Source organism: Sorex araneus, chromosome 2 (genome assembly GCF_027595985.1).
Source record: "Sorex araneus isolate mSorAra2 chromosome 2, mSorAra2.pri, whole genome shotgun sequence".
NCBI lineage: Eukaryota > Metazoa > Chordata > Mammalia > Eulipotyphla > Soricidae > Sorex > Sorex araneus.
This window is the reverse complement of record NC_073303.1, coordinates 293,056,810-293,070,888: the sequence shown is the minus strand read 5'-3', so window position 1 is coordinate 293,070,888 and position 14,079 is coordinate 293,056,810. Positions and strand designations below refer to the sequence as shown.

General features: G+C 49.3%; 1 protein-coding gene across 1 annotated transcript in view; it reads left to right on the top strand.

The window, feature by feature from the left end:
- The window catches only part of VPS8 (VPS8 subunit of CORVET complex), a 262,990-nt gene that overhangs the window by 219,182 nt on the left and 29,729 nt on the right, over positions 1-14,079 (top strand). The window contains exon 44 of the mRNA XM_004603039.2: positions 1,542-1,707. Within this exon, the coding sequence (XP_004603096.2) occupies positions 1,542-1,707 (166 nt within the window). The remainder of the gene's footprint in view (positions 1-1,541; positions 1,708-14,079) is intronic.

The window sequence follows — 14,079 nt, the reverse complement described above, 5'->3', positions numbered from 1 at the left end:
GCTCCTAAGGAGCTAAACTTGTTCTCTGAGCTGGGAAACCACTGCATCCTCTTGAGAATGAGGTTGACAGGATCTGTCGTAAGGGTCCCTTTAGGTATAAGTGGGGAGGGAATATGGGGACACTGATGGAGGGGAGTTGACACTGGTAGTGGTATTGGTGTTGAAATACTATATGCCAAAGACTCAGCTATCAGTAATTTTGTAAATCACACTTACTAAATAAAAAAATAATTTTTTGACCTCTTTGAGTTGAGCTGGAGAGGGAGTACTGGTGTCCAGGCGCTGGCCTTGCACCGCAGCCGACTCAGTTCCATCCCTGGCTCCACGTATGGCCCCCAGGCATCACAGGGCTCACTCACGAGCAGAGCCAGGAGCAGCCCCTGAGTACTGCCAGGCGTGGTCCCCAAATCATTTTAACTGCTGGGTTGAAATTGGACTGCGGACGGTCAGGGTGATGGTTGACTGGCCAGTTAAGCCGTTGTGGTAACACAGGTGAGAGACGCCCACGGTGCTGGTCATGAAAAGGGCAGGGTTCTGGGTGGGTCCTGAGGGTAGAGTGAATGTGAGGCATGAAGGCCAGTAGTCAAGGCTGACTCCAGAGGGCTTAGAAACTGGAAGACGTAGGTTTGCTTAACAGAAGATGAGTCATGGATTAAGATGGTGCAGGGTGAGTGATGTGCAGTCGGGGAGGGATGGGGGGAAAATCAAGACTTTGGGCACATATGAAATTCGAAGTGTTGTCCTGATCTGAGTTCTTGAGACGGATGGGGTTTTGGAGAGAGAGAAGTCTGGACTGAGCGTATAGACCTGACCATCAGCAGCTTCCCGGTGGCCGCTGGACAGCAGAGGCACCAAAGGAGGAAAGGTAAGAAGAAAGAAGAAAGGCCAGAAGGAGAAAAGCGTATCAAGAGAGAACAGAAAGCAGCAGAGAGAGGGGAATTCTCAGGCAGCGCTTCCTGGGCGGATGGGCAGGCGAGGCATCGGAAGGCTGGCTCGGCGATGTTCCCGTCATTTCTGGGAAATCCGCTCGTTAATTTAATGTAATCGATGGGGACTTGCCTCCGAGGGAGAAGAATTTGTAACGGCACTGGCATTTTGGTAAATGCTTAATCAAATCTCAGTGCCTGCCCTCCGTCTGATGAGGCAAACCAGGCATGTTACTATCTAGCTACTTACATAATCCTGAGTTTTCCCCAGTTGACTTTTCAAACTGTCTAAATATATTTCACAGTTTGAGAACTGAACAGAAGTTCAGCTCATTTCCCCAGAGGTTCCTAGTTGGGGAACTAAAGCTCTGGCCCTCCTAACTGCTGGCACAGACTCACTCATGGACCTGTGAGTCCGGAGTTGGGAGAGGCAAGGACAGTCACCAGCAAGTTCCCTTTCTCGTGTCTTTACTCGGACAACCTAGCCGTAGTACCATCTGCGCAGTCCAGGGTACTGGAAACCTCAGTCACTTCCAGATACACTCTGGCGTGGCTTATATTGACGAATGACTTTATGATAATGAAGAGGATAAATTGGTCGCCTTTATTTTGCAGCTGTGGCCATTTGTATCACTCCTTCTGCCTGCAGAACAAAGAGTGCATGGTCGAGACGGAGGGGCAGACAAGGTGGACGTGTTACAAATGCAGCTCAAGTAACAAAGTGGGGAAATTAAACGAAACGTCCTCGGAGATTAAGAAGGGAAGAATAACTCCATCAGAGGTAAGGCCTGTTTTCTGTGGCAAGACGACGTTCATTTCTTACTGGTGTCTTCTGGGCGTGGCCTCATTTTTCCCAGGTCTTGGAGGCCGTCACAAATTTCCCTGATTCGGGGCTGGTGGGGCAGCGGAGTCCTGAGCCAGAGAAGCTGTTTGGTCCTCCTGTGTCCAGAGAACCTCTTCTCCCTTTCAAGGACTGAACAGCAGAGATTCAGGAACAGCAAAAGGCATTTTCCAGCCGTAAAGCACTTAGGATGCAGCTGCACAGAGATCCGGGTGCAGCTGCTGCAGATCCTGTGTGCTGGTGGGCCCTCGGTGCGGAGAGGGCCACGGGCTCTTTCCCGGGTCACTTCACACGTGCCACACGCTCACCGTGGTCTTCCCAGCTGCTCGACTTCCTTCGAAGAGCTCAATTGCTCCGGTGTTCATTGGAGAGATTTCTCGTGGCCTGTGGAGTCTGACTAATGGACTGGATAGAATTTTCGTCCACTTGACGGCCTTCCTTTCTCTTCTTTCCTTTTCTGAAGCAGACAGTAGAGTGGAGTTTGAACTCCATGGTTAATGGGTTTGGGGAGAACAGAGGTTCACAACTCACGGGTCTGGGATGGAGGAGGAGCTGTTTCCTCATCAGTGCGCTGGCCGTTGTTGGTTTACTTCCTCTTCCGGGTGAGAAGTGGCCTTACCTTTGCTGCTTTCCTGCCCTCTCCGCTGCCCCGCCCAGCCTGCGTGCAGCCTCCACACCCCGCCTTCTGAAGCTGGAGCTGCCAAATTTCTGCCTGTTTCCTTAGCTCTCAGGGCTGCATCCAAGTAGGATATCTCTCATGCCCTGACAATCTCCCAAATTTGGCATTCCAGTCATTCACACATTTATACATTCCTGTCATACACATTCTCACCCGATGTGTATGGAGAATCGTGCCAGGAACCAGGCTAAGTGCTGGGGTACTGTAATCGATACAGTCGATTAAGTCCTGTGGCGTCTACTATTGATGAACTTCTGAGCAGATCTTAGATAAGTATTCTCGAGTTCTGTCTGACACCCAGTGTGCAAGGTGATTGCCAGCGCTGATTCAGACATAAGTTCTGTCAATTTTCTGGATTCCTGCTGTGTGTCCAGCGGTTCCGTTGAGCCGTGACACTGGCCACCCAGAGTTCGTAACATAAATGGTTGCCCGCATTACCAGTGTTTCTCTTTTTTTTTTTTCTTTTCTCTTTGTTTTTTGGGCCACATCTGGAAGTGTTCAGGAGTTACCCCTGCCTCTGCACTCAAGAATTTCTCCTGGAGGTGCTCAGAGACCATACAAGATGCCGGGGATTGAGTTGGGTTGGCCGTGTGCAAGCAAGCAAGCAAGCGCCTACCCGCAGTACACTAGCTCCAGCCCCACGTTACTAACATTTCTGTCTGACTTAGTAAATTCTGGGATTTGGTGCCTTATCCTCATTCCCATTTCGTAATTCACTAGGATGACTCCCAGAACGTAGGAAAACTGCCTAATGTTGACCCACTTCTTATAAAGGATGCAGCTCAGGGACCAGGTATCGAGGGAGCAGGGTGTGGTGGTGGGGGAGGGGGGATGTTTTGGCGATGGGACCAAAGAGATTATGGGCTAGAGCATGCGGAGCATGCGCTTCCCTGCAGGGACCCTGGCTTCGGACCTGGGAACCCCGTAGTCACCCACGCACTGCTGGGATCCCCCCCCACTGCCCCAACTCTGAGCCCGGATACCCCCAGCCCTCACCCCCGCACTGCCGGCAGACACTCAGAGAGAAACGTGCAGGTGCCGTACCAAGGGGGTGAGCACCCGAGCTTCCCTGCGGGCTCTGCGCGCCCTCCCTCCCGGCACACCTGCATAGACACCGTCCGAAGACCCCTCTGGCCCCCTCCCCGTCCAGGACAGGAAAGGGCAGAACAGCGATTCCCAGCTGTTCATCGGGACTTGCTCTGGCTAGTGCCAGCCCTCTGTGTGTGTTTGTTTTCTTTGACTCGATGAAATGATAAGTTGTTCATGATTGGGTTACGGAGTTTAAGCACAAATCCCATCACCCGCGTCCACGTTCCCCCCACCGGGTTTGTCTCCCACCCCCCAGTTCACTTCTACAAGAGGCGCTTTTTTTTTTCTTTCAGATTTCTACGGTGTGATTTTCAGTACTGTAGCAGTAGGGTGCCCCGCACACCACTTTACCCGCTTTCAGCACCACCGCCTGCTCCTCCCAGTTGATTGCTTCCCTCCACCATGGTCGCTGCCCCTTCCCTCTCCTGTCCGCGCCCCTTCCCCGGCCCCCTCCGTGGCATGTTCCCTACTGAAGACTAGTTCTCATATTCTTGGTTTTCATTGTCTTTGAGAACCAAAACAATGAATTCATTATTCCGCCATTATGTTTCTTAATATCCGCACGTGAGAGATTATTCGGAGTCAGTCTTTCTCCTCTGACTTCACTCAGCAGGTACTCCAGGCCCCCCGTGGAGCAGCAAATTCCATGACTTCACCTTTTCTTACAGCTTTACCCAGTCACCTATTCTTGGACACCTGGGTTGTTTCCAGATTTGGGCTCTTGTGGCTGGTGCTGCAAGGAACATAGGGGTGCCAGTGTCTATTCTCCATTTTGTTTGGGGGCCCTTGGCATATATTCCAAGAAGTGAGGTCGCTGGGTCAAATGGAAACCCAACTCCTAGATTTTTTTAAAGGATGCCCATATTGTTTTCTAGAAAGGCTGGAGCAGTCGGCATTCCAACAGTGAATGAGAGTCCCTTTCTCCCTGCATCCGTGCCAGCACTGGTTGTTCTTGTTCTTTTTGATGTGCACCAGTGTCTGTGGTGTGAGATGATGTCTCATTGTTATTTCAATTTGCGTCTCCATGTTGATTAGTGATGGAGGGCATTTTTTTTTTCATGTCCCTTCTGGCCATTCTTATGGGTGTCAGCCCTCTCTCGAAGACACCACTTGGGATATTCTAAGACTGTTCTAGGAGCCATGCACCAAGAGCTGGGGGAAAGACCCAGTGTGTATTTTTGATCATACCAGAAGTACTTTCAGAAGAACTGTGCTGTGGGCTGGGTCAGGACGGGGTGTGGGAGGGGCTCTTGGAAGGGTTTCTCCCCCTCGGGGAAGATGTGAGCTGGACAGACTCCCAACAAGGCTGCAGGAGATGAGGAGGTGAGTGATGAGCCAGCAGGCAGGCTCCCGGTGTGAGGCAGGAAAGAGCATGGCACTGCCCGGGACCCTGGGCGGGGAAAGAGCAGTTGAATGGGTGAGGCTTGGGCAGCTTTGTTTCATGACTCCACCGGCATGGATGTTTGAACTAAAGAAACAGATTCAAGGATTTTTTTTTTTCTTTACCCCCTATGGAGTCAAGGATTTTAAAAGAAGGAATGATCTGGTCTGACCAGAATAATATTTGGGGGCGGCTGGGAGGGGGTGCTCCTGTACAGTGCTCAGGTGATCCAAAGGCTACTCACAGTAAAACTGGGCCTGGTCCTGCAGGCAGGATGGCTCAGTGTCTGGGCCCAGTGATGCTTGGAATTACCACAACGCTAGATCCAAGAAAGTTTTTCCAGTGCTTTTGTAAAACGTAGAGCCTTAGTTGAAATATGAGCAAAGAACCAGAAACAGCTGGGGCTGGAGTCAGTCTTTCTCCTCTGACTTCACTCAGCAGGTACTCCAGGCCGCCCCCTCCCGTGGAGCAGCAAATTCCATGACTTCACCTTTTCTTACAGCTTTACCCAGTCACCTATTCTTGGACACCTGGGTTGTTTCCAGATTTGGGCTCTTGTGGCTGGTGCTGCAAGGAACCAGTAGTTCTTGCATGCGGCCACCCAGGTCAGGTCCCAGGCACCCCAGATGGTCCCCTGACCACGGCCATGGGTGATTCCTGAGTGCAGAGCCAGGAGTATCCCCTCCTGAGTATCGCCCCAAAACAAAAAACAAAACCAGTAAAAAACTTTTAAAAACCCACAATTTTTTTAATGGCCATTTAAAAAACATTCTGTGTTTAACTGGCAAATGTTAAAAATACATACTCATTTATATTGATGAGGTTGTGAGGAGATAAAGTCTGTATTCTCTTTTCCAAGCTCAGTTGGCCGTGTGTGTGTGTGTGTGTGTGTGTGTGTGTGTGTGTGTGTGTGTGTGTGTGTGTGTGTGTGTGTGTGTGTGTGTGTGTGTGTGTGTGTGTGTGTGTGTGTGTGTGTGTGTGTATTTGGGGTGGAGGGGAGCCACACCCAGCGGTGCACAGGGGTTAATCCTGACTCATGAACATAGGAATTATTCCTGGCAGTGCTCAGGGGACCATATGGGATGCTGGGACTCGAACCCAGTTTGGCCGCATGCAAGGCAAATGCCCTACCCGCTGTACTATTGCTCCAGCCCCATTGACAGATATATTTTTGACAGATTTTTTTTGTGTATATGTGAAGTAAAAGTTTCATTTTTTTTGGGGGGGAAGTGGCGGTGAGGTTAGTTGGCCACACCTGACTCTGCTCAGGGCTGACTCTAGGCTCTGCATCAGGGATCACTCCTGACAGAGCTCAGGAGAACCATGTGGTGCCGGGGATCCAACCCAAGTTAGCCACATTCAGGGCAAGTGCCCGCCCCACTGTACTGTACCCACTCTAGCCCAGTGAGATAATTGGTGGTGGTGGTTTTAATTAAAAACACCGTGATTTACAGAATTATTCATTATATTGGCATTGCAGGCATTTACTGTTCTAACACCACCAGTGTGACCCTCCCCCACCAATGTCCCCGTTTTCCTTCCCATCCCCAACCTGCCCCCCCTTAGGTACATAACAAATTGACTTTATATGACTTGTTCCTGCAAAACTTTAAGAAATGGCAAATAGAATGATCAGAAAATAAATTAGTATGTGATTAATTTGTGATTGCTATGACACTCATCACTGTCACTGTCATCCCATTGCTCATCAGTTTGCTCGAGCGGGCACCAGTAACATCTCTATTGTGAGACTTGTTGTTAATATTTTTGGCATATCGAGTACGCCACGGGGAGCTTGCCAGGCTCTGCCGTGCAGGCAGGATACTCTCAGTAGCTTGCCGGGCTCTCCGAGAGGGACAAAGGACTCGAACCTGGATCGGCCACGTGCAAGGCGGCCTACCTGCTGTGTTATCACTCCAATCCATAGATTGCTGTAATAAGGAAAATAAAACCCCTTTAATGCAATATAATAAAATGCTTATTCTCATTTACATAATTAAGTTCCCATCTCTGGAATCTAAAGTATATTGCATAAAATTTTATTTTATATTTGGATTTTACTATGATAATAGTCATGCCTTACCTGTCTTTACTAAAACTTTTAAAGAAATTCTGTGCTAATATATTTTGGAGTTTACATAAAATAGGTAAGGCCTATTTATGGTTTTTTTCCCCCTACATTTTACATAAACACTGTGGATTGCAAAGTTGTTCATGATAATTTGTTATAGGCATTCAATATTACAACGTAAATCGCACACCATTATTACCTTCCCTCCACCCTTGTCTCCAGTTTTTCATACCACCCCTGAAGTCTGCCCCCAGAGCAGGCCCACAATAATTTATTTTACATTGCCTGCTACCAGCCAGATCATTTTATCCTGGGAAATACGAGGAGCAGGAGAGAGAGAGAGTCAGGGCTGCAGGTTTAAGAAAGATCACAGGCTTCTCCAGAGGGGAGCGCAGAGGGTTCCCCATAAAGTAACACTAAGGAATCACATCTCAGATCGATATCGTCTTCCCAGAACGGGAGCGGCCAGGCTTTCTTTTGAAGAAGAGGGCACAGGGATGTAGACTTCTGACAGAATTCGTTTGGAATTCTCGGGAGGAAAATAGAGGAAGTGTGTTTGTTTGCATTTTTGTCCAGTTTCCATTTGTCTGGGAACCGCCCCAGCCTGCTCAGGGCTTCCTCTTGGCTCTGCACTCAGTTCTCAGAGTCCAGGGCAGGGGACCGCTCAGAGAGGCCGTGCCAAGGGGCTCAGAGCAAACCTTGGGCTGTTCAGTTCACTGCTCACCCACACATGGACAATAGGCAACTTCTCGAGGCCAGGACAGTGGCCGCCCTAAGGATTAGAGCAGCAGTGACCCCAAGTTCACCTGGTGCCGGGGGTGATGCCAGCTTGGACGGATTCATCATTCACAGGGCAGCCCTGGGAGTTGTAAGTGGGGTTGTGGCCACAATATTGGGGGGAAAGTTAACGCCAGATTATTGACTGCTTTGGTCCAACCAAACGTCACTGATAGGACCCCAGGAGTTCAAAGTATCTCCAGCTCTTATAAGCACAGCCAAGAAGTGAAGCTCAGGAATATGTTTAGAATCTCAAAAAAGTTCTCACAATAAGGTAAAATTCATAAAGTCTGGCATTTGATCAAAACCCACCAGGCATGCAAGGAAGTGGGAGAAACGCAAGTCATAAAAAGGCAGGGGAGATCAGCTATTTGACATTCTGAAAGGCAAGATGGGGGAGACAGTGAGGAAAGATCAGCGGCTGCCGGGGGTGAGGGGTTTGGGGCTGGGGGTGTATTGAAGTCCAGAGCCTTGAAGGCACTGAGAATGCTCCTGGATTGTGGTAGGTGTGTCCACATGTGCCCAGACTCAGAGAATGGAACACATCGAGAGAGGGAACTTACGGTGTTGAATAGGGACTTAGGATGTTGCTAGTGTGTGACATAATGTGTCGTTATTGTGCCAGACCTCCAGCACTCCGGCGTGGGGGTGGGGGAGCTAGTCACGAGAGTGACAGCACAGTATATTCAGCATTCTCTACCTTCCTGTCGATTTTTTCTGTGAACCTATTACTGCTCTAACAAAAAGCCTTTATTTAAAAAAAAAAAATCAATCTGTTCAAACTGACCCAGAAATAGCATAAATGATAGAAATTAGTAGACAGGAACTTTTCAGTTGTTGTAATTGGGGCAGGGAGGTAGTTGAGGGGACCAGAGCAAATGCTTAGTATGCATGAGGCCACGGTCCCCTCGGGCTGCTGAGTTTCTCCCGAAAGGGCCTCTGGGTGCCTCCTCTCCCTCAGCACCACCATGGGAGAGCTTGCGGGGGCGCAGAAAGGAAACAAGGACAAGAACTAATTCTAACTGTATTTCTTTTTCTGTTTTTCATTTGGGGGGCCACACCCAGCAGTGCTCAGGGGTTACTCCTAGCTCTGAACTCATAGATCACTCCTGGCCTGGGATGCCAGGGGTCGAACCCAGGTCAGCCAAGCACCCTACCTGCCCTGCAGTCGCTCCAGCCTTGCTTTTTGCATGTTAAAGCAGTTAGGGGAAGCATCAAATTCGACACCAAGAGAGGTGAGAGTTGCAGAGAGCCAGGAGAACATCCCGGGATGAGAGCTAGAGTTTCTGTGGAAAACTCCAGATGGGATTCTGGCATCCTGGGCACTGCGAGGGAACACTTCACGAACATGACTGTAGAGAGACCGTCACCTCCCAAGTTCAGAAAAAAGGGAGACTGGAATGAGGTGAATAGATCCTCAGTTAACTACGGGAAGACCTTAAAGAGCAACACTCAAGTAATTGGAATCCTGGGAGAAAGAGAAAGGGGCCCAAGAAATATAGAAATAAATTTGTGTTTTGTTGAGAGTATACGGGAGAAACAAAGATTTTGGTTTTGTCTTTTCCTTACTCAAGCAACTTTGATATACCCTACTCTGTATGTTTCATTGATTTATTTTGGCTTTGGGGATGCTCCCAACAGTGCTCAGAGGATCCTGCATGGTACTGGGGGTCAAAAAAAAAAAGTTTTAAATTTCAGACATGTTAGTTTGTGCTCTTGTTTCCCTTGTCATTGGAGTTGAATCCCCAAAGACATCATTGAAACCAACACCATAGAGTGCTATTGTGTTGGTGTTGGAGGTGGTGGTTTTGGGGCCACCCCTGGCGGTGCTCGAGGACAGTGCTCAGGGGGTCACTCCAGGCAGTGCTCGAGGGACTGGGTAGTACTGGGAATCTAACCTGGCCTCCTGCGTGTAAGCCTGTGCTCCAGCTCGGATCCCTCTCCCCAACCTCAGGACTCTTTGCCCGTGTTTTCTTCAAGGTTTTGGCTTAGCTTTTGCACATGTTGTGTGATATGGATCTAGTTTCATTCTTTTGCCCGTGGCTACAAACATCACATCCATGGAGGAGGCTCTCCTTTCTCTGTTTTATGCTCGTGGGCACCTTTGTTTGAAATAACCGTTCATGCCTGTGACTAGTCCGGGGCTTCCAGTTCTGTCCCACTGATCTGTGTGTTTTGGTTCTGTTGTCTCACTGCTGTGAGAACTGCCACTGTCCTAGAAAGGGGTAGTTGGGAGGCAGGAAGGATGATACCTGGCTCCATTCTTCTTCTTCAGGACCGCTTTGACTACTCAGGGTCTTCTGTGTTTCCTTAGGAGTTTCAATAACGTTAATTTCCTTGAAACACCCCATTGGTGTTTGGGGAGGGACTCCATGCGTCTGCGTGTGCTTCAGATAGGACAGTCACGTAAAGAGCATTCACGGGGGGCGGTCCTGAGCATTGCCTGGGAGGGCTCCCAAAATATTAATTCTTCCAACGCATGGGACTGTCTTTGCATATCCTCCGTCTCCCACTTCTTTTAACAATGACTTCATAGTTTTAGAATATTCGAGGACACGCTTTAGAGTGCCATTCCCACCACTGCAAAGCAGCCTATCCTCGGCAGTCCTCCTAATAATAATAGTTATGAAGTTCCTATGAAACTCCTTTATCAGCATCCCCTTCCTTCCACCCTTCCTGCCCCCTTTCCTTCCTTTCGGTGGTGTTTGATGACTGGGCTGTGGTGCTCCCCAGGCATTGCTCAGTCGGGCTCGGCGCTGGCCGGGGGCCAGTCCTTTGGGCCCAGGGCTCGGCCTCCCTGACTGTGGTGCAGCCCGAGTTGCTTCACGCCCAGGAGCGTGTAGATGACAGAGCCGCCGGTCACGAGCAGCAGAGCTGGGCAGAGGGAGAAATCGCTCCACGGATGGAGCCCAGTCTCTGTGGGCAGGACGCTCAGATTCTGTGCCTGGCACCGCACCGTCCCCCAGCACTGCCGGGACCACCCCCGTCGGCCCGGCCCGGCCCAGAGTCAGGAGTAGCTCCCAACTACCACTGGGTGTGCCTCCCCCAGCCCAGAAAATAAAGCAAACAGCAGAGCCGCCAGGACGGCCCGAGGCACGTGGGTGGCACGGGGGGCTGGGCTGGCATCTTCGGCCCTGCGCCATCTCCTGGCCTCTACAAAATTTCTTTTCAAGAATGTGACTTAGAGAGTCATCAGAAGCCTAGAGAGCACGGAGTTTGAGAGGAGGAAAGCACTGCATGAACCAGGCTCCGCACTCCAAGGACTGAGCTCGCCCTGAGCACCGGGAGGGGGGTAGAGAGTGGCACGGTCCCTGCCGGAGCCCCAGCTCAGGGTTTAGGCACGCGGCAGGCCGGGCTCAGTCCCCCGCACCCTGTATGGTCCCCTGGGCCCATCAGGAGTGACCCTGAGTGCAGACCCGGGAGTGAGCCCTGAGCACAACCGGCTGTGGGTCCAAATCAAAAACACTTAAAAAACATTTTTTAATTTTGTTGTTTTTTTCATTGAGATTCTGTGGTTTACAGAATCTGTTAATCATGTTTAATGCTGCTTATAATACTGTTAACACTGTTTAATAATGTTAATACTGTTAATAATGGTTTTCCATGCCCATAATAGGAATGGAATTACTATGTGACCCAGCGTACCAATTCTTGTCATCTATGCCCAAAATGCAAAAGCGTCAATGCAGAGGCCCAAGGATGGTGCAGTGGGCAGAGTGTTTGCCTCGCACGCGGCAACCCCAGCTCCATCCCTGGTTTCCCACACGGTCTCCTCTGCACAGCCAGGAGTGATGCCTGAGCACTAAGCCCTGAGCACTGGATGTGCACCCCCCCCAAAAAAAAGAAATGACCTGATACCCCAGTCCCCTCCCAGCTGAGGGACATTTCCCATCTGTCTGTGAGCGAACAGACAAGTGGGAAGTGCCGTTATTTGCACACGAGGCTCCTACTGTCCCCCGGATTGTTCCCGAGTCCTGTTGGAGACTGTCCTCCTGGGGCCAGTACCACCCACTTTGGCGGCTATTGCTTTACAGCCGAGACTGCCCCAAGGACAGGATAAAAGCACAATAAATACTCTCTAAAAAGTCCCGCCCATCAGAGGATCGATAAGAAGAAGGAAAATGTCGCCTTAAATCAAGAGAAAAGGCAGCAATTAGAGCACGCCCGTGGGTGACCCTGATGCTCAAGCTGGCAGCCAAGGCCTTGAAAACAGAAATTATGAATATGTTAAAGGATTCAGAGGGAAGGATCAGCAGAAAGGGTCCAGGGTGTTGGTGTGGGGCCGTGTCAGCAGGCAGATGGAGCCGAGGAAGCACAGCGTACATTCCTGAGCTGGGAGCACGCGCAGGTGAGACCTCATTACGTTATCAACAGCATTTTGTAACTGGGAGCCAAGTGTTCTCGGTCAGTTTGACGGTAGACAGTAGCTCCACAGGCTACTCTTGACCGACACGCCGAGATGTGCTGACAGACAGACAGCCTCCGTGTTCTGGGGCACAGCATCAACACGTCCCGTTTGTTCATGGAGCCACAGAGATAGTGCAGAGGTGTGGGCCGTGCTCGCACATGGCCCACCTGGGTTCAGTCCCCAGCACCACCTTTGCTCTTTGCGACCTGACAGGAGTGATCCCTGAGCAGAGCCAAGGGTGAGCCCGAACACCATCAGGTGTGGCCCCCAAAAGCAAAAAAAAAAAAGAAAAGTAGTGGTCTAGCTTTTATAGTGCAAGCCCAGAAAGCAAGTAGAAAGAAGCCGGAGCGAGGCAAGGGTGGGAGGGGGGTGGCTGGCCTATTGATGCATGAACTCTTAGCATGTTTGGTAAAGAAAATTAGCACCTTCATCCATAAGCCTTAGCTGACCATTAGCAGGATAAATACAAACACACACTTAGGCACATTCTGAACAAAGGAAAAAATCTTAAAATCTTAAAAGCCAAAGAGAGTGAGAATGGCAGGTGAAGTCTCACGACTAAATAGGCCCGAGGACAGGAAAAGAGCAGCTCCGAGAGGAAGAGGAAATCAGTGTGTGCAGTTGGCCTCCGCAGCCCTTGGTTTTGTTTTCTACAGTATCACTTTACTGGGGTGAATTGCTGGCTGGAAAATACCGCATTTAAGATACTCTGAGAGTGGGGAGAAACCACATTCACATCATTTTCATCATTATACAGTTTAACATGTCCTATTTTTTATTGTTGATACTTTCATTATGCCAAATTTTCAAATTGAACTTTCTGCAGATACTTATGTATAGGAAAAGCCATCATATCTCTAGGATTTGGTACATGTTCAGGTGTGGACCATAAGCCCCACGGATAATGGGGGACGCCTGTCTGTTGGGTTATGTAACAGTCCCCGTGAGAGTAGGGCAGGGTCCTGTAGTTGGATACCTAGGTGTGATCACTGTTCTGAGTAAGCCTTTCTTCTAGTCTGGGTTTCACTGTCAGGGGACTTCTGATGGCAGAAGTTGGGGAAGGGAGAGAGGACAGGGAAGGGGAGGGAAGGGGAGGGGAGGGGAGGGGAGGGGAGGGGAGGGGAGGGAAGGGAAGGGAAGGGAAAAGAGAAAAGGAGAGGAGAAGAGGGAGAAATTGTGTTGGTTTCAAAGTTTTAGGATTTCAGAACTATAGGAAACTGGTTTATAGATCTGTCTATAACATTTAGACCATTTATAGTTCTGTCAGAAGACTGGCAGTGTATGTTGTGTGTTTTTAAATCTCTACAGTCTTTGTAATGGTGATTTATGAAGAATCTGTAAAGGAAATAACACAAAAACAGGGTGTCAAAGTACATGTGTACTATTTATGATAGTGTTTTTAAATTAAAATTAGAACTAATCTAAATGCCCCAGTAGCTGATTAAATTAGTTGTGGTATATCCAACAATGGATGAACTGCTACATAGCCATGAAGAATGTAGGATTATTGATTAAAGTGAAATAAACATCTTCTTCCTTTAACATGGAATGATCACAAAGCAGTGTGATCCCAGAGGTCGCAGTAGTTGCCCCTGTGTGCTTAAATGTGATTTTCAACTTGCCTTGTGTTGCTCTGTTGTATTTTCTATTTCTTTTTCTTCTCGAGAGCTTTTGTGGTGTCCAGGGATCAAACCCAGGGCTTCACTCACACAAGGAAACACTCTGCCACTGAGCCACACTCCTGCTCCTGCTCTGTTTCCCGCGTCTTTATCAGTGAACATGTTTGCCTTTCATAATCAGAACAATTAAGACTGATTTTTGAATAATTGCGACATGATAAGAAAGGTCTTCCCGTTGCTCTGATCAGATGGTTTTTCCAGATCCTGAATCATTTTCTTAGCAAAGAT